Below are 20,978 nucleotides of genomic sequence, written 5' to 3' on the forward strand. Positions count from 1 at the left end.
CAAATTGTCTGTTCCATGACTGTGGGATGTTATTGTGTCTCCCACAATTGTGGAACACCTGAATTTAACTGATATTTTCACAAAAAAAGTTATCAGACCATTTATAAAACATTACTAAGCATGAGTTTTAATGGTTTCAGAGTGCAAAGTCGTTATTTTGTAAAAAATATGTACTCCTGGAGAAAAAAAAAGTTTGTTTACTTCATAAGAAAAAAGTGTTCCGAGTTTGTGGATTTCAAAGGTCAATGTTTTTCTTTAAAAACTTGATATAAAACGTAAAAATGTACAGTCGGTCTATACATCAATCGAAAGATCGCAAGAAAAGCTTACACATCAAGGTAAAAGCAAAACATTATGTTCAATTATCGATTTTATATGATTTGTTGAACATTGGCCGATCTGTAAAGTGTTCCGAATATGAGGGATGACTGTACTCAAACATACTTCCAATATGGTCTCTTAGATTATTTAATCATTCTAAAGATAGTTGAGTTATTATCCGGAAAATCTGTATGAGTTTTTTTTACAAATTTTGAAAAAAATAATGCAAGCCTCAATTATCCGAAGAATCAATTATCCAAAACTCGATTCTCGAATAATAAAATAACCGAACAAAGCGGCACCTAATTTATAAAATTTGAGGGGCTCTTTACCATTTAAATTACCAAAATATTACAGCCCAGACTCGACTATGCAAAGTTTCGATTATCCAAAGTTCGATTAAGGTTTCAGAGAAAGCCATATTACCCGCCATCTTGGATATTTGAACTCAACGATTAACATTCCAACTCCCAAGGCTCAAAAAAGTTGGAACGGTAACTTCAACTCGCTGGTGTTCGGGTATAACTTAACCAATCGGGACGATTCTTTTTTCCAGTGATTTGTAATGATCCTAGAACTCTGCAGAACTCAATTTGATCAAATCTGTAATTTTTGCAATCACAAATAAATATCGTTCAATTTTTTTCCGTGGAGGCAGTATTTTAAAAAAAAGTTGGAAAGATATTTTTGATCGCAAAAATTACAGATTTGATCAAATCGAGTTCTGCAAAGTTCTAGGCTAGACATTCTTACAAATCACTAGAAAAAAAACAATCGTCCCGATTGGTTAAGTTATGTCCGAGAACCAGCGAGTTGAAGTTACCATTTCAACTTTTTAGGGAGGCTTGGGCGTCCATGTAAGTTTGACGTGCATGGGGCGTTCCAGTATTAAGAATAAGGATAATCAAATTTTGGATAATAGAAACATTGGATAATTAAGCCTTGAGCGGATAATTGAGTCTGGACTTTTTTCTTTTGGAAATTTAAGAGGCATTCAACTCCTCGAATTCAACCTAATTGGGGTCATTTTATTCGATTATTTGTTATTTTAATTATCATGTTTTGGAGGACTTTGGATAATCGATGCTTCGAAATATGTGTGATGACTGTATTTTTTTCGAATCGCTTATCCTATGCGAATTTTTTTCGAGGATTTCGGAAAGTCGAGTCTCACAATACGCGCCTCGCGACGCCCTAGACGCCATTTGATTTTTCTAGAGTCAATTTTTAGAAAAAAAAATGCCAAACTTTGAAGATCTGTACCGAGCTCCAGTGTGCTCCAAATTCCAATGTTATATATACCAAAAGATGCGCTTCAATGACCAAAATACCTCAAAAAGTGACAATTTTGAAAAAATCAAATGCAAAGCGCCAGCTCCTGTTACGTCCAATCAAGCTCATATTTTGGATTTGGGCTTAGTATGCCCACCTGAACAAATCCTTGAATGCCCGCCAAAAAGTCATTTATGTTACACTCTAAAGGTGTATTCACATCATACCGCATCCGCAGCCGCAGCCGCACCCGCACAAAATTTGACAGTACGGACGCACAGTGCGGACGCGATTTCTCCAATGCATTTCATATGCAACCATTCACACTGTTCCGCATCCGTATCCGCAGTACGGATCCGTACTGCGGATACGGATGCGGAACAGTGTGAATGGTTGCATATGAAATGCATTGGAGAAATCGCGTCCGCACTGTGCGTCCGTACTGTCAAATTTTGTGCGGATGCGGCTGCGGCTGCGGATGCGGTATAATGTGAATACACCTTAATAGGTATACATGAAGGTGGGTCAAGGAGGTCTAATAGAGTTATCTAAGCCCGATCTCACGCACACTAGCTCACCATCTGTTTTTGCTGGCGGGTACAAATTTTAACCTAAAAATCCTTCGTGTACGTACACGCAATACATGCGCACGTAGATAACTCTATTGAGAAGTTCATTTTTCGAGTGATTTTATAGCCTTTCCTCAGTAAGGTGAGGAAGGCAAGAATTGATTGGTTTTTAATCAATTTAGGAATAATACATTTCAATAATGTTTCAACTAAGTTAAAACTAAGGAAATATAGATCTAAGGCCAGTTTGTCGCTATTGTGACGTCTTGTTTACAGTCCAACATATTCTTCAAGACTGCAGAGGTTTCGAGCCGAAAAAACAACAGCATCAGTGGAACACTTCCAAACATTCTTGCAAATGAGAAAAGAAAGGAGATCTCGATGATAAACTTCCTGAAAGAAACCAGTTTATACAACAAAATTTAAACCATTTTTTCCAAGACATGAATGCCACAAAGGTGGTCAAATGTCTATAATTTAAAAAAATAGATCTAAGTTTGAATAAATTCTATTTGCTTCTGAAAAAATAATCACTCGTTATCATGTCTCCTCGTAATTTATTGAACTCTACATTAATTAAACCTCCCGTTCAGTCAACCCTAAGCGGCTCCCTTTCCAGCAACGATATTCAATTCGTCAGCAATAAATCAAGAATTGGTTAATCCCGACAGGCGCCCTCTTTCGGAATCAATTCGAATTCCATAATAGGTCGTCCACAAGGCACACGTTTAAATTCAAATTAATCGGTTCATCAAACGGCTCAATCATTCGCGGTTGGCCGCGGCGTGACCAGTGGTAATTAAAAAATGTGTTTTCTGAAACGGCACCGACCCCCGACTGATCTGGACCGGATTTGGATGTCCCTTCTCAGTCAATCGCTTAACCTGGGACATAACCTAAAGTTTGATTGATATGCATCTAGTATTGATTAGATGGGGTATTTTGACAGCTGTTGGATCATCGTTGATGCCATCGATGTATTTGAACGTTTGATAATTAAACTATACGAACATTAGCGTAGCATTTTTTTAAGATTCCTTTGAAATTTTGTTGATAAAAAAATATTTGGATAAACAGCAACCCATGCGAATGAAGGTTATGTTTGTTTACATTTTCACTTTTCTTTGACGGCCCCAACGGGAGACCTCCAAATAGCGCCTAGCCCAAACTAGATTTCTCCTAATTCATCATACCACGCGGCCCGCGAAGTCGCCGACCTTTTTCTGTGAATGGGTGAATTATCTGTGGTAATATTTAAACGGTGCGAGGCTGCTGCCACATAAACTATAAACACTCAACTATCTACGGGCATCAGGTCAGCTAATGCTCGCCGTTTGGTCATGGAGGACAGTCCAAAAAAGGATGTTAATTAAAAGTGCTTTTAACGAAATTGGACCAGCTGTGCGAATGCGACAACTCATTCGATTCAAAGAATGTTGCTGAGCAAACTAGCGGTCAGCTGATTTATTCGGTTATTTTAGTATTAATAAAAATACAAAGTTTAAAATTCCTCATACATCTCATTCGACTCTACACAGTAAAAAATAGTGTAAAATTGGAAGGTGTAATTTTGGAAGGTTGAATATTACTTCTTTTATGATGTAATTTTACTTCAATTTAGACTGAAAAAGAGACGTTACACCAGAAAAGTGGTAAAATTACACATTTTTTTCTGACATTAAAGATGTACCCTTTCCCAGATGCAATATTACCATGATTATTTTTACTGTATAATTTATCATAACATTGATTGAGAGTTATTTAGGATTAAGGAGTCTTCAGTAAGTGGATTAAAAGAGAAAAGATAGAGACAAAGAATATGTCAAGCAGAACATTGTAAATGGGCCAAAGCCGAAGTGTAAACAAAGAGTTTGTCCTGCTCGTTTCTAAGGTAAACATACACTGCACAGTACACATGCACATCTGGGAAGGGGTACATCTTTTATGTCAGAAGACATGTGTAATTTTACCTCTGAAAATATGTAATTTTACCACTTTATTGTGTAATAACACTTTTTCAGTCTAAATTGAGGTAAAATTACAAAATTAAAGAGGTAATATTCAACCTTCAAATATTACACCTTCCAAATTTACTTTATTTTTTACTGTGTGACGTAAGCAGGACAGACTGTTTGTTTGCACTTCGACTTTACATTGTTTACATTGTTTTGCTTAATGTTTGCGTTCTGCAAAAAACACTGTTTAAATCACGAAAAATGCTAAATTTGTAAAACAGGTCGATTCTCTTGATTGTGAGTCAAATAAATTTGGAAAAAATTAACTCTATAGCTAAAGAAAATATCTGTCCAGACTCTATGACTCCACTAAATCCCTCAGAAAACCCAACTCTAAACAACTTCAATTAACACCTTCGCAAAATGTATTGTGCAACGCAAAGCGTATGTATGTGGTGCCTGTTCTGTACAGTTGCAGCTGCCTTGGCCAGGTAACCAATTGCCATTTGCCATTTTCTAGCTTATTTTCGCCCTCCCTGGAGGTTTTACCCAACTTGAAGTTGATTGTAGGGCGCAGAATAAGTGACACCCACTATCTTTACGAGCCGTACGAAACCGCGTGTGTGTGGCGGCTTAATAGCTCGAGATGTTTGTGCGCCTACGGAATTTCGCGGGTAAATTCCGCATCGGAATTTGATTTGTACTGCGAAACTTCGATGGTTTGTCAGTTTTTAATTCGACATTTAACTAGTGACCTGAGAGACTGAAATCCAAGATGGTGTCCGATATGGCAAAATATTATTTCGATTTCAAGCAACATGGCTTGACTAAGCTGGCTGCGAAGTTATAAAAAAGTATATTCTGTTTCAGACTTATGTTACTCAATGTAACTTATCTTAGTCCCAGATGTTAGGTGGTGTTTCAGACAGTATCAGTTTTTTGTATGAACTGGAAATCCTCATTCACGTCTCGTCAATTGCAACGGGAATCAATGCAATCGTCTGTATCACCCTTCTAACACTAATTGGAAAACTAGAAACGAATTTATTCAGTACTTTGCCGTCAACGTTTGACAAGTGATTCCATCTTTCCGCAGCCGCCTTGTCGGTGCGATATACGACACTCCTATACGTTCTACCTACAACAAACGTGATTCCAAACGGTTGATAGCAAACATGTGGCGCTAATTAGAATTAGCAATTACATCTCCCCCAGCAGAGGGCACTCCCTTCATCGAACCTACACGAGGCAGTGCGGCTTTGCACGATGACCTGAAGGTCGAACATCTGAGGTGCGAAGCCGTGCGAAGCCCCTCATCAATGAGGTGTTATGTACTATTTGAGGAAACTTTTCGACTTCAATGATTGAAACTTTACTGTGGACAGCTAAGTAGACTCCGAATTACTGATAATGACGAAGTATTGACCATTTCCGTCGCCTGTGGATTAGGTCTTTAGCATACAAAACGCGTCATCCGACACAACTTAGAAATTCATGGCATTGATTCAAGCGAGTTTATCACCTCACATGATCGAATCGGAATTTGATTATAGACTCAACCTCAGGCCCGTCGTGGTGGGATCTCGCGTCATTCATCTACAAAAGGTAAAAGCTTGCGTGGGTCGTCCCGTCGACCGTATAGTACCTACTTCCATGTGTTCATATGGCACAACGACTCGGCAAACACGACCAGATGTGGGCTACTCACAAGCTCACATTAGTGTGGTAGGTACGTGGGTGCCTTTGGAGCGTCGGTGAAGGCGGTTCACTTTGAGAAATTGGAAGAAAATAAAAGTGATGTTCCGAATGGTTCAGTTGGATACGGAAAAAATCGAGTGAGAGACCTTAGACAAACAGAAGAACATCTCTGTTGAAATCCATCAATCGAAATTTTAACGGTCAATTTGAATGGTTGGCAATTTTAAATTCACCACGTTTCGTTTACATCCCTCATCAATAACATCCCTCAAAACATCATACAAAACGATAGTGTCGGCTTGTAGTTTTCAGTTGTAACAATTTGATTGACCTATACAGAGCAGATTCGTTAATTCGAATGTCCGCTAATTCGAATGCTCGCTAATTCGAACGTATTCGTATTAAAAAGAACTCAAGCGTCAAAACCAGTTGTCAAACTAATGTTGACGTTTCAACACCATTGTTTGATAATTTCCGAACACGTGGTTTCAAGCTTTTGATAGCCGTCAGTCGTTCCAATTAGCGAATTTGGATTCGCTCATTCGAATGCAGCTCCATTCAAATTAGCGAATCCACTCTGTATTTGTAAAATTAAAGAAAAGCTTGTAATTTCTTTTCCGAAACTCAGTATTGTCTGCATGTCATGTACACAACTTGCTTTTCGTTTATTCTAAAAAAACACCATTCGACAAAGGCACTCCACGTAATAAGTAGGTAGCTTTCTAAGGGCCCCCAAATGACGCTATTTGTATTCCGGAAGGTTGCTAACCTTGTCACCTCGGACAAGTCTACAGATCGATGATCAAATCGACGCTCAGCGCATTAAGTACTCATTTACTTTCTGGTGACGATGGAGTCAGAGGCAGAGAGGTCTGATGCAACAAATTACACTCAATTCTCGATCGCGACTTTGTCTCTCCAAACGGGAACATGACTTGCCTTTAAAAGGGAGGAGTGATTATTGCTTCGAAGTGGGGTATAAAATAAATTAATTGTCTGTGGTTAATGGTTGGTTACTCTTTTTTTGAACTACTAAGTAACTATTGAAATATAGGTATTTGTTCTTGAATATAAAACATTTCTACCGATAGTAGTTTAAGTCACTGCTTAAAGTTTAAGGATATATTTTCGCTCCAATGGATGCAATTTTGACCTACTGCGATGCATTGACGTGCCTATTTTCGAACGATCTTTTGATTCGATTAAATTTTAAAGTGTACACTAGTTCCAAAATAGGGACGCCTACCCTAGTGCGAACGAACAAGAATGGGCGACTTGTTCTAACTGCCATCTCGGAAATTTACAGTGAACACAAACTGCACGCAAACTTACAGTGCAAATACCTTCCGAAGGCTACATGCAAATGAACTCCGTTTGTTTTTGATACAGCTCAAAGTCTTCGTGTCAATAAACAACCCAATATTGTTGCAAACCGCGTTGTTTTTATTTGTCAATTTAAGACACGACACCATACGGTCATCATCATCTGCAACTATCAATTGGGTAGCTAGCTGGTTATGACATCATCCCACGCCAAGTGTCGTTAAAGATTCCAAGAACTCTTCATGAATAAAGTCAATTCAGCTGTCCATTACGCCGTGGACCGGGAAGAATACGCCAAACATGCTAAAGTAAATCAGTGTTGACCAGCGGTTTTTTCGCGAAGAAATTTGAATGGCACTAAACATACCGCGGCAAGAAGCGGTCGATGCCTTCCCAAGTGGAACACTTCAATATTATTTTATGTTTGCAAAAAGGTGCGGCGACCCATTAATGAAATCTTTGAGTTTTGAAAAGAACACACAGCGAAAACAAATCCTGTCACACCAGTTTGGTGGTTCCTCGCTGGACAAGATTTCTTCTCCACTCGAATGGACTTGTTTGTTGGGAGGAGGACGTTCTGGAGAACTTGATCTTTTCATATTTATTTCACATTTATGCGAGAATGTCCAGCGATGGGCGTTTTGGAGTTGGCAAATATTTTGTTTGGCAGATAGTCAAAACAGCTCAGGTCAGTTTGAATACTCTCCCGCTTAATTATATTGACAGGAAAATAAACTATGAATATTATTTACCGAATAACATTCGCTTTTGGGTTTCAAATCCATGACAGGCACTGTATTAGATATTTTAATGTGAAATGCGTTTTTACAAAATACTTTATTATTGAAAATTTCAAATTGAAAAAAACTCATATGTTGTGAAAATTCATATAAATTTCGGATCGTTTGCTACCCGCATCTTTATTTGAGCAGCGATGGATGAATCTTCATCAAAAGAAAATCATTTGACGCTCATCAAGAGAAAAAAATAACTCCCCTCACGCGCACGAAAGATAGGTAAAAAGAAACTCAAAAAATCATCATCTGAAGTATTCCACTACTACACTTGCAGGTGTAACGCCACACGTCAAAAATGACCTGTAATTTGTCGGAGATGGACAATATTTCTAAACAAAACTAAATAAAGGAATTTAAGTGATGCTAACAATGAGATTCACAAAAAATCTTCGACTGATTGATTTTCTTCGAAAAATTTGGGAGCGATTTTCTTTTACGTGTTTCACCTTCTCTCTCTTTCGCGGGTAAAAAAAGTGCGCAATCGAAAAAATGCAATTATTCCATCCTTGCTTTGAGTATTTATTGTGGAATTTTATGTTAAACATATAATATAGATTTGATTTGATGTTTATCGATGATAGTAAAACTTGTATAGGATTTGCTTGCATTTCGGCCATAGTATTTTCCGAAAATACAATATTTTGATTCATTAAAACTTATTGTTTCATCTTTTTATTTTGATCTTTTTATATTGACTAAGTCATTAATTTTGAAACCCCAAAAAAAGTCTTAGGGTTTAGGTTTTATTTTATGACATTGAAAATTAGAACAATAGTTCCCAAGAATAGTCGATTTAAAATTAGGCAGATATGGACTGGAATAGACACAAGTTTTAAAATGAGAAAAAGATTTTTTGAGAGGTTAAAATTTGAAAACAGTAGTATAAATAAAACTATCAGATCAGTCCGAAGTCAGTTCCAACAGTTTTAACATTGTTTAGATACTTGAATGTGCTAAATAAGTTTGTACGACATCTCAAAGAGATGTCTTTTTCCATAAGGCTTCGTAAGGACTTCACTTTATCACATCACAATCGTCACTCCGTCAACCTGTTTCCGTACTCCGTTTATGGTATCTGCACGAGAAACGATAGCAGCTAGAGGTATTTGCTTTGTACTGAAAGTGTACAAACAAGCAGTTCTCACCACGACATGGTGACATGTGGCACCGACCAAGCGCCGCCACACAAAGTTTATTGTATTTACGCTTGTTGCTCGACTTGAACCCGGCTAGTTACGGATCTCCAGCACGATTTAAGCTAGTTCTATGTCAACCTTGACATACCTGCCTGAATGCAACCTCCGGGCCAGGTCAATTTCTGTTGAGTTGAGCATTTTTTCACTCCAAAGACAGATATGGGATGACAACGATCCGTAAGATAATAATGTGTACTGTTGCAGAGCGTCAGAGATTGGCATTATATGGAGCGCCCATAATTCATAAAAGGTCATGAAACCGCGTCGTCTAGAACAACTGCGAGTTAAACGTGTAGGACAGAATTTACAAACAATGGCCATAAAGTCGCTGTCGAACGAGGCTGACAGCCAGGCCAGGTCTACAAAGTGGATCATCTATAAGTTCAAGGCGTGACGAGTTTCGCGGGGTATAATTCTGGCCGCCACACGGATCTGGATTATTCGCGCAAGTCATCGACTCCCGGCGGCAACCGGTGTCCTATAGTGATCCATAAATTTAAATTACTCCTGGGTGCAATTCATGGCAGATTTGAGACACACCATGGCACACGATAGATATCAAATATGTGCCATATTAGGAGGGATCATATAGTTTGAAGGCGAAAAATTCGGATTTCGAAGAAGGTCAAGCTAACAAAAAATGTAGAGCAGATTTGGAATAATTGTTAGGTATTTTACTTGGTTTGCTGTTAGAAGCTAGCTTTTTTCATTTTTTTAAAGAACCTCCCTAGCAGTGAACTATGTATCAACGAACCTAATAATGCATATTGTGTTCTTTCTTCCGAGGGAAAACATATAATAAATAATAAACTTGAACAGCAAATTCATTGGGCGTTGGGTTGGGTGTTTTTCATCTAGAACAAAACAATTATCTTGAAAAAAAATATGCTCTATAAACCTTCAAGTCGTGGTACTGAAACCAACTTGTTTTTTTTACTCTATAAGTCTAAAATAAAATATAAATATTCGATTTGTTTTCGTTCTTCCCAAGTTTAGCAGAACCCTTTGTTCTTTGTTCTTTGATCGGATTTTAATTTATTTTTGGAATATTTTACAACTGGTAAGGCTTGTCTTGAGATTATTATTTTTAAAACATGTACTGAGGTAGCCCAGACGTGGTCCATATACCGTTTTTGAAAAAAAGTTTTTTTCAATAGTGTTTTAAAAAATAGTTACGTTGAAAATTCTTATTTTGAATTCCGGGATGACCGGGGTTTTTCCTGTTAAAATCAGATTTAAGGTGTTCAAACTTTATTTTTACGTCAAATGTAACATTGCTAAGGTTGCTAATTTAGTTTTCTAGGAAAAAATCAATGTTTATATTTAGTGAACTTAGTTTATAAGCTTTTTAACAAAATACATATTAATTTTAGGTAAAATTGTTTAAAAGTCTGAATTTTGCCTGAAATTCGTTAAAACTTGTTTTGTTATAAAATTATCGATTAATATTGCATTTAAAACTGAGTTAGAAGCAAAAATCAAAGGTTTTCACATTTTATATGAAATTTCTTCAACTGAAAATGACTATGAAACAAGAGATTTTTATTTATGTATGTTTCAAAAACACATAATATTTATTATTTACAAACTTATTCAACCTTCTCTTAGTGGAAAATTGTCCAAAGAATCCGAAAATGCATTCCGTTTTCCGATTCAAAATTATGTTCGTTGAGAAAAACCTGACACTTTGAGAAGATTTAAATGATGTTTTTCATCAACATTTTCTTAATTATAGTTAACTAACTTTTTAAACTTTTCAAAATTTTATGAATTTTTTTTCTTGAGGTACTTTTAACACTTCTCTTCCACGGTCAGTATGATTCAATACCATTCCGAACGTATTTAAGTTGTACTCTTCATTTTTCGCAAAAATCTCAAACCTATCAAAGTCACCCGGCTATCAAAATCACCCCGTTTTACGGCACTTCTTTTTAACGTTTTCTTTATATTTTTTTGTTGCATTTAGTTCTTTTCTGATAGTGAAGGAGGTTCTTTTCTGATAGCGAAGGACTTCTACAATTATCTTTTTATTTTTTCTTTAAAAAATAAATACTGGGAAACCAAAAGTTTTTAACCAACAAGGTTTTGTTTGTTCCACCAAACGGCAAAATCGTCTTCGATTTTTTTAAATCTTCTTCATTTCGGTGGAAAAAATCAATCTAAAAAATAAAACTTTTTCACCAGTATTAAAAATAATTAATTCATGTTACAGAGAAACCTAATTTTACGCAATGCGTTACGTTTTACTAATTTGTCGATTTCTCTGATGAGACGCAACATTTTTGCAATCTTTTAAAAGCATTTTGTAGGTTTTTTTCAGATCTACAAAACGCTTTTTGAAGCTTGCAAAAATATTCTACGGTTTAAGGGAAATCAACGAAATAAAAAGCGTAACGCCTCCGTGTAAACATAGGTTTCATTGTACAGAGAAACCACTTTTTACGCGGTGGCGTTACGCTTTTTATTTCAACGATTTCTCTGGAACGAAAAAACGTTTTTGCAATCTTTTCAAAGCAGTTTGTAGGTTTTGTTCAGATCTACAAAATATTTTTGAAGCATGCAAAAATAGTGTATGGTTTAAGAACAATCTACAAAACCAAAAGCGTAACGCCACCGCGTAAAAAGAGGTTTCACTGTAATTAAAAAACCTTTCCTTGAAGTTAAACCAACATGAAACTACAGCATTATTTATGCAGATTAAGCAAACATAGCTTAAAAAATCATAACTTTTATTTTCAAAATTGCGTTCAAATTGATTGAGAACTCGTTTTTCTTAATTTAGATCACATTACTTTTATTTTAAATCAGGGGTAATTTTTAAAATTTTCAATCGAAATCTCACAACATGGATTGAAACAGATAGTCTATTTACAGCTCCTAAACATGTGTGCATTTCATGCACACAACAACAAACAATAAACAATTAACTTAGTTCGTACTTCAAGTTCCACGAAGCTATTTTTTTTTTTAAATTGAGTTAAAAATCCATTTCAAGCTTTTTTGTGGTCGTTCCAAGTAGGGGAACAGCATCTGATCTTAGCATGCCTCTAATTTTGCCATATCAGCTTTGAAATTCAATTACAGCTTTCAAATGAAATCGAGTGATAAATAGCTCAATAAGAAGTGAGTAAGCAAGTTTCTATCAAAAGTTCTGCAAAATAAATTGTTTCAATAGTGAAAATCAGCAAATTGGATGGAGTTAGGAGCGAGTTCTAAACCTGCCAAACAAACGAGATTTTCCCCTATCGTTTTGCCTAAAAAAAAACTTTATCTTAGAAAATAATTAAATAAGCAATTTAAGCGTAATTTTGGGACCCAATTGATTTAAAATTGGAATGGCACTATTTGCAGTACACATGAGTTCTCCAATAAGTTGTGACAACTTGCATGACAAGTTTCACAACCACTTCAGAATAATCTAAAAAAGAATTATTGAAGAAGAAATCATAGTAATAATTAGTTACACATTTATGTTTATACTTGAAATCCCGCATTTTCAGCCGTTACAGTGCTCCCCCAGTTATTCAACGCAACGTTCCAAGCGTTTCAAACCGTACTCCCTTAGAACCAGTGTTGCCTCTTATCGCTCGCTTGTCCAGGTTTATTTTCATTTCGTTATATCGCTCGCACACAAAACTGTCCAAAAATTGTCCAAGATTGTCGGGCACCGATAAGGTAGCTATAGCTAGCCGCCGTCAACACGAACAACTTTATTCATCTCGGTTGATGTGAGTTTGTATGCGTGCGCTTTCGCGGGTTTATCAAAGGGGTAGCTAGCCAACCCAGATAAGAAACGTGCACAACCCGCGGCGAATATACGTTCGTATACGTTCTGAAACCTCCCAGCTGAGCTGAGTTGAGCTGAGCAGGGCTTGCCTGTTGATAGTTTTCATCAACATCTCATTACAGACTTCTCCATATCGGTAGACGGGCCGGCGGTGAACCAATTAAAAACGAATTAGCCATTATTATTACTTACATTCATAGCGCTCTTTGAAGTCTCCGACGTCTTCGTCGTCGTCCAGGTCTCCGACGACTTCCTCGGCAGGGCACCTCGCCGGCGATCGCTGCTTCGGCATCAATGCTTCGTACTCTTCGTCGTCGTGGACGACGACGTTCCTGGCCATATCGGCTCCGTCGTTATCCATTGTCATCGTCTGGTATTCCATTATTTAGTAGCCACCGTTTTAAAGCACCACCGATTAGCAATTGATCATTAATTCTTCACGTCACTCGTCGATTCGCTTTACATGCAGATTGAGTCGATTCTCGTTAAACTTCACAGACTGCTCTTTTATCACTGAATTTGGTTCTGTCGACCAATTTCCCCCGATATGGCACCTTCACTGAAACACTTCTTGGACTACTTTCTTCTGTATAACTGGCACAAAAATGGCACAAGGCTCTTTTGGATGTAATTTTTATCACTCAAAATCGATCACGCTTCTCTTCAGCAGGTCGCCGTCAACATCACAATCACACTAGAAACTAGTTGCGTGGTTGTTTCTACCCCGGGACAAGGAACACTTCTTCGTCATCTCCTAGAACCCGCGGCACTCTATAAGGTGTAATTCACTGTAACGAATGGGTAAACGCGCACGGATGACCTCGCACCTTAATCAAAAGCTCCTCTCCGCTGTAGTTCAGCGAGGAGCAAAGCCGGTCGATGACGAACGCGCGACGGCGGCAACTTCAGAACTCACGGGCCAGGCTCAAGCTCGCGCGGGCTACAGGTCCTCAACATCATCATCAACGTCGAAGCATTCCATAGCGCGTTGCACCGCGCGGTAGAGAGGAGGCTCGGAGGAGTACCAAACAGGTAGGCGCGCAAATCGATCGAAAAACCACCGCTGCGGTCTCACTCACTCACGATTGGTGATTCACTGAAAACCAGAAAGGGAGAAAGAGAGTGAGAGTAAGAGACACACCAAAGTTCCCGGCCGCGCGATGAGAATGATATCATCACGTATCAACTTCGTATATAAACACATATAAGCCACACGGCCCAGAGCTTGTCGTCGTCGGATGTTGCGGGGCGCGACGTGTCGTCGGCGTCAGTCATGTCAGTGCTAGGCGCGTCCAACAGTTCACCCAACAGGTTGTGTGGTTCCGAGTTGTGGGCCAGCTTCGAAGAGGACGACCGACACTGCACGGATCAGAACTTGCGGGCGTCATCAACCACGGTGTGTTTACACGTGTCCCGAGTGGGAGGATGTTTCAGCAAAGATTTTTTCGGGTTTTCAATTTCAATCAAAGTAAGCAATACATGGCCCTTTTGCGATTTCAGCAAATGCGGGGTAGATTTGGCGTAGGGAAATCTCAACATTTCTTGATAAAATTTGTATTCTTTTTAATTTTTAAATATTTTTTTTGTTTGTTTATCATGTATGATTTTTATTTTAATGATTTTTAGTACAGTCATCCCACATATTCGGAACACCCACAAATTCGGAACACTTTTATGATAATTTGTCAATAGCATGCCAAAAGTAGCTTTTCTGTCGACCTTACTGTTTTTAGAACCTTCATTTGGACATTATCTTGCTATTTCACTAGTAAAAGTAGGACTTTTTGAACAAAAACTTCATTCCAAGACTATTTTGTCCAGAGCAGCAAAACACTGCCTCCAAATGGCCTGTTTCATAATTGTTGGATGTTATTGTGCCTCCCACAATTGTGGAACACCTGAATTTAACTGATATTTTCTCAAAAAAAGTTATCAAACCATGTATAAAACATAACTAACCTTGAGTTTGATTGGTTTCAGTATGTGAAGTGATTATTTGGTAATAAATATGTACTATAAATATGTAGATCCAAAGTTTGTTTACATTCGTAAGAAAAAAGTGTTCCGAATTTGTGGATTTAAGGGTCAAAGTAATTCTTCAAAAACTTCATATAAAAGTTAAAATCTGCAGATGTTCCATACAGCATTCGAAAGATCGCAAGAAAAGCTTTCAAATGAAGGTAAAAGCAAATCATTAAGTTCAATAATCGATTTGCTATGATTTTTTGAACATTGGGCGATCTGGAAACCGTTCCGAATATGTGGGATGACTGTAATATTTGACCTATTGTAAAACCTCCAATCATAATTATTATCATATTTTGTGCACTTTTGTGTGTTTTTTTCGAATTAAAAAAAATAAAAAAGGTCTGAATCAAATGTGTGTAAGATGAAAATGAACATTTTTGTTCCAAAAAATTACCTCTTTGGATTATAATTGCAGATTCTTATCAAAATCAAACCATCCACATTAACGACCCCCGGGTCTTTTGTGGTCTCTATTGCAAGTTTCTGCTCGAACCTAGGAGTCCGAAGGCTTGAATGGGGAGAACACCCAAACCTCTTTTTACTCCAAGGAACCTTCCACCCCAGTGTTTGAACTGACGACCTTTGGATTGTGAATCCAACAGCCGCCAGCGATTCCACCGGAGTAGGCTTGGTTTGGTGTGTTGTTTGTACTTATGGCATGGAGACAACTCCTACACCTGGAATGACTTTACGGCCTAACAACCAAGGCCGGGACCGACATTTTACTTCCTCATCCGATGGAAGGTTGCAGCAGATGGGAATCGAACCTTAAAGAACATTAAATTGTACATAATATGGCATGTCTCTCTATTTTTTAAAGTTTAGTAATGAAAAGCACTGATATCAACACTATTTTGAAAATTATTTATTTAATTTTAAATTAAGTCGGGCGTCCAAATCAACATACAAGTCCCTTGTATACCAAATCTCTTCGTGGTTTAGAGCTAGCAATCATTGAAAAACTTGTCTTGGTGAAAATCCAGAAAAAGGAAGAGAAGTCCGTCTGTTGTGTGGCGGAGAACTACCCATTTTGGAGCAGTAAATTGACATAAAATTTGGGAGATGTTAATAAAAAAGCACGGCTTAAGGTGATCCCCAAACGTATTTTAGAATATTGGCAAGTAAACCACCAAACTCTTAAAAACTTAACGTTAAAAAGTACTTTCTTGCATACTTTTTGTATGTTTTTTTTTTCTTTTCTAAAGGTCTACTATAAAAAATTGACAAAAAAAAAGATTTTATTAAACGTATTCCTATATTTTTGCGGTTTGTATTGATCTGTGGTCCCATTGTTAAACATTTTAAAAATTATTGAAAATTGTCTTTATTTGATTTAAAATGCATAAACTAGCTTTACACAATGTATTCTGAATTTCAACATTCGTTTTTTTTTATTTTTCCAAAGAAAATTGTTATTTGAAAAAAACTTGAAATACAATTTTCAATGGCCTTATTGTTTTGTTGAGCTGTCTCGAATAAAGCTAAATCAACAAAACAAGACTCTAATGCTGTTCCTAGATTGGGAAAACGTTTTTATTTTATGTTGATAGAAAACTGTTCAGAACAAGGTTCAGAATATATTTTATAATGCTTATTTATGCATTTTGCCTTTCTCGCTGAAGAAAGGCTTAAAATCACTAGAAAATAATTTTTTTAGTTACACAGACTTTTTTTTTAATAATATTACCTAAAAAATGTGTAAAAGTGTGAACTTCATGAAAACTGATGAAAATTCACCAGTTTCGTATGTAATATTACACATTTTTATGACTCAAAATCTGTCACTATTCCCTGATTTATATTACCCTCATTTATTTCTATGTAGACCTCCTAGACATATCGCCTTAGAATTAAACTCTGAGCAAACGTATGTGCGTGTGTGGGACTGTTTTGATTTTATTTGATTTGAAGGCTTTTCAATTATTTTACAAAAGACATAAAAGCTGAGAACAAAACTTTTCTGATAAAAAACACGTCCGTAGACCCAGTCACGGCGTTCTAGCAGAGCTGAATATTCTGACAGCAGTCCAGCAGGATTCTGGCAGAACCAACTCTGCTAGAATATTTCATGAATTTATGAAGATATAGCTGTGGGTCTCGTGGCGCAGGGGTAGCGGCATCGGCTGCCGATCCCGATGATGCTATGAGACGCGGGTTCGATTCCCGCCTTATCCACTGAGCTTCTATCGGATGGTGAAGTAAAACGTCGGTCCCGGTTTCTCCTGTCTCGTCAGAGGCGCTGGAGCAGAAATCCCACGTTAGAGGAAGGCCATGCCCCGGGGGGCGTAGTGCCAATAGTTTGGTTTTTTTTTTAGCTGTTTTAAAAATAAAAAAATATTGTAAAAAGGTTTTGGACATTTCTAGAGTTTTGTTTTTTTTTTTCTTTTTTTTTTGAACGGCAGTATACCATGTTCGCATAAATGTCCCATATGCAAAAACAGCAAACTGAGAACAACGCAAGACAAGTTTGTCCCACACATAAAGCTACGTCTTTAGTTTCCACGAAAGAACTGGATGTCCCCAAGATTGCTAGAACAAAGTACTGGACGTTGTAGGCTCTTTTGAATGAGCACACGTTTTAAACCAAACTGCATCAATAACTCAAAAGTGATGAAAATGCATTTGGGACATTTATGCGATCAGGGGTAGTACAATCATATGAAAAACAATACCTTTAAAAAAATTTTTTGTTTGTAGTTTTTTTTTTCAGTCACATTTTTTTACAGTAGCCTAATTGCCCATAATTTTGCCTTTGACAGCATTTAAATTTAACACCTGTTTATTCAACATTTATTTTTTAAGGCAGTTCTGGAGTTTTTCTTCTATTTTTTTTTTTTTTTTGAGATGGTCAAACCCCCGAAAAAGCTAAAATTTTAAGTTTTCCCAAGTAACATTTTAGGCTTTATCAAAGCTGTCACAACCGCTATAAAACCTATCAGCCAAAACCAACATTAAAACCCCTTAGTCGTAACAAACTCCCCAGAACCTTGATAAACCCCACTTAAAACCCAAAAAGACCTCCGCAAAAGGTTGTTACGGCCTATTTATAAAACCTACATAGGAGCTCAAGGCTTTACAACTGAATCCTAACAACATCCTCAAAGCCTTGATAAAACCTTTGTTAAAACCTAGTCAGGAGTTATGGAAAAATGACATTTCATACGTCTTCAAACGTCTTATGGGTCATTCCATCTCAACTGTGCACGAAAAAGTGCGAATTTGAAAATTACCCTCTCCGATCCTGCTCAAATTTGGCAGGGCTGTTGATACTATCAAAACATGCAAGAATCCGGAATTTCATCCAAATCGGACCACCCCCTCCATTTTTGTACCTCCCCAAAAAATCGACTTTTTGGCGATTTTTGACCAAACCTCCTAGTTTCAAACGACAATAACTCAGGAACCACAAATCTTAGAGGGTCAGTCTTAGACTCAATTTTGAAGGAAATTGGACGTAGAATCCATTTCCGTGATCAAAATTTTGATTAATTTATTTTTTCTACCTGTATTGCGCAATTGAAAACTTTAAACGGTCGTATCTCAAAACACCCCAACTTATTTTTTTTTATTTGACCTCACCATCGTGTTCCCCCGGCCAATTTTACATAAGAATCACTTATCGGCAAAAATGAATATGTTTCGTTCCAGAGATATCGAATTTTAAAGTTTTGTGTTTTCGAGATTACCTACATCAGCTTCATTCGCCGCATCTGCTAGAAGCACACAGGCGGGCTGATCAATAACTGCTACCTGGTGTTCTGGGAGATGATTAATTTAATTTATATTTTTATAATTTTACGCAAATAGTTATTCATATAGCTAATACCTAGAAATTCTATTATGTTTGGCAGGTTAAGTCCTCGCTCCTAGTTTCGTCCAATTTACTCATTTGCACTATTTAAACAACAAATTTTGCAAAACTTTTGATAGAAACTTGCTTGTTCACTTATTATTGAGCTATTTATCACTCGATTGAATGCCAAAGCGCTGATATGGCAACAGTAGAGGTACGCTGGAATTAGATGCTGTTCCCCTCTCTTGATCAATCTATTTTTGTGAAAGGAATATTTATTGGGTAATTTTATGTGTTGTTTTTGTTTTAGAGTACCTCCAAGGCCATGACTAGGGCCTTTATCATCATGGGCGGTAGCAAAATAGGGCCATTCAGCAAAAACCCCAAAACCTGCTTTATTATTATTATTATTATTATTATAGTTTATTAGTGACACTTTACCATAATTTGGCAAATCCGATTTATGATTTAAAAGATTGATCATATTAAATCAATTTTTATATTGTGAGCCAGCTCCATTTAATTAAAAGAATTCAAGATTGATATAAGAAAAAATACTGTTGTTCGGACGGTGTCGAAATCATCGCAACTAAATTAGGGGAATTAGCCGCTTTGCAGCAGATCAAACTTAGTGATTTTCTTACATTTTTCAGTTTTATACTTTCCATAAATCCTTTTCCTGCTCCTTGTGATCGTCCTTCACTAGAGTACAACGTATCAACAAATTTTATTAATTTTAGTTCATATTTTTTACTCAGTAATGTATCGTGCATTTATTGTTCAGTGTTACTAAAAAAAGTAAATCTTTCCCAGTTCCTGAGGGGAACACCCTTGAAGAGTATCGGGGCCGGCATTTACAAAGCGGATTCAGTGGCAGTTTCATTCTCAACTTAATGTTAACATGTTAAGGTTAATGTTAACATTCCATAGGTCGCCTCCCTAAGGTGTCGTGATAAGGTCCAGTTTGTGACGATACACTACCTTCCCTTTACTAAGCAATCAATTCCAGAAGGGAAAAGATCACCAGTTGTGTTGGTCCGAGCCGGGATATGAACCCCGATCTACCGCTTACGAGGCGGAAGCGTTACCACTGGGCTACGTGGCTCGGTCAAGTTCAGTGTTACTAACAAGATTAATTGCATTTTCCTGCTCGCTCCGTCGGAATCCAATTCTGCCATTTACTGTGCGCGTTATTGCTCTGTCCTATGGGTTAGCACAGAAATTCACTTCATTCATTGTTTTTGAGCACATTCGTGATTCAACTCCAGTTTCCTACAGTGTTATACAGTAAATTTTTGTCCAATTTGATAAAGATTATTTATGATGAAATATTATTTCAATAAATGGCCAGGTAGCAGTTATTGATCAGCCCGCCTGTGTGCTTCTAGCAGATGCGGCGAATGAAGCTGATGTAGGTAATCTCGAAAACACAAAACTTTAAAATTCGATATCTCTGGAACGAAACATATTCATTTTTGCCGATAAGTGATTCTTATGTAAAATTGGCCGGGGAACACGATGGTGAGGTCAAATAAAAAAAATAAGTTGGGGTGTTTTGAGATACGACCGTTTAAAGTTTTCAATTGCGCAATACAGGTAGAAAAAATAAATTAATCAAAATTTTGATCACGGAAATGGATTCTACGTCCAATTTCCTTCAAAATTGAGTCTAAGACTGACCCTCTAAGATTTGTGGTTCCTGAGTTATTGTCGTTTGAAACTAGGAGGTTTGGTCAAAAATCGCCAAAAAGTCGATTTTTTGGGGAGGTACAAAAATGGAGGGGGTGGTCCGATTTGGATGAAATTCCGGATTCTTGCATGTTTTGATAGTATCAACAGCCCTGCCAAATTTGAGCAGGATCGGAGAGGGTAATTTTCAAATGCTGTTCCGCTTCAGATGGAATGACCCTTATGCCAAATAGGTTTTATTTTGGCAAAAATAAGTCTTCGTCTTGCCAAATGAAATTATGGAGATGGTTGTCAAAAATGGCGATGATAAATAATAGATATTAGAGGTAATCCAAATAATTTGAAAGCTTTATCTCTCGCAGTTGATGGCTCAAATTCAGCTGCGGTTGAAATTTTATTGATAAATGTAGGGGAGATAGAGCCAAAAATTCAACTCGCTTCATCAAAAATCAATATTTTGTAATCATAGTGTTTAATGTTAAAAAAAAATTCTCTGAATTTCTTTGCAATTCTTTGAAAAAAATGTACAAAATATTTTTAAACATCTATC

General features: G+C 37.1%; 1 protein-coding gene across 3 annotated transcripts in view; it reads right to left on the reverse strand.

Moving 5' to 3' along the window:
- Positions 1-20,978, reverse strand: part of LOC6037726 (probable WRKY transcription factor protein 1) — a 115,053-nt gene that overhangs the window by 81,275 nt on the left and 12,800 nt on the right. For all 3 annotated transcript variants that reach the window (XM_038257929.1, XM_038257928.1, XM_038257927.1), the window contains exon 2: positions 13,111-14,014. In XM_038257929.1, the coding sequence (XP_038113857.1) occupies positions 13,111-13,300 (190 nt within the window). In that variant the 5' untranslated portion in view covers positions 13,301-14,014. The remainder of the gene's footprint in view (positions 1-13,110; positions 14,015-20,978) is intronic.

Source organism: Culex quinquefasciatus, chromosome 2 (assembly GCF_015732765.1).
Source record: "Culex quinquefasciatus strain JHB chromosome 2, VPISU_Cqui_1.0_pri_paternal, whole genome shotgun sequence".
NCBI classification, from domain to species: Eukaryota; Metazoa; Arthropoda; class Insecta; order Diptera; family Culicidae; genus Culex; species Culex quinquefasciatus.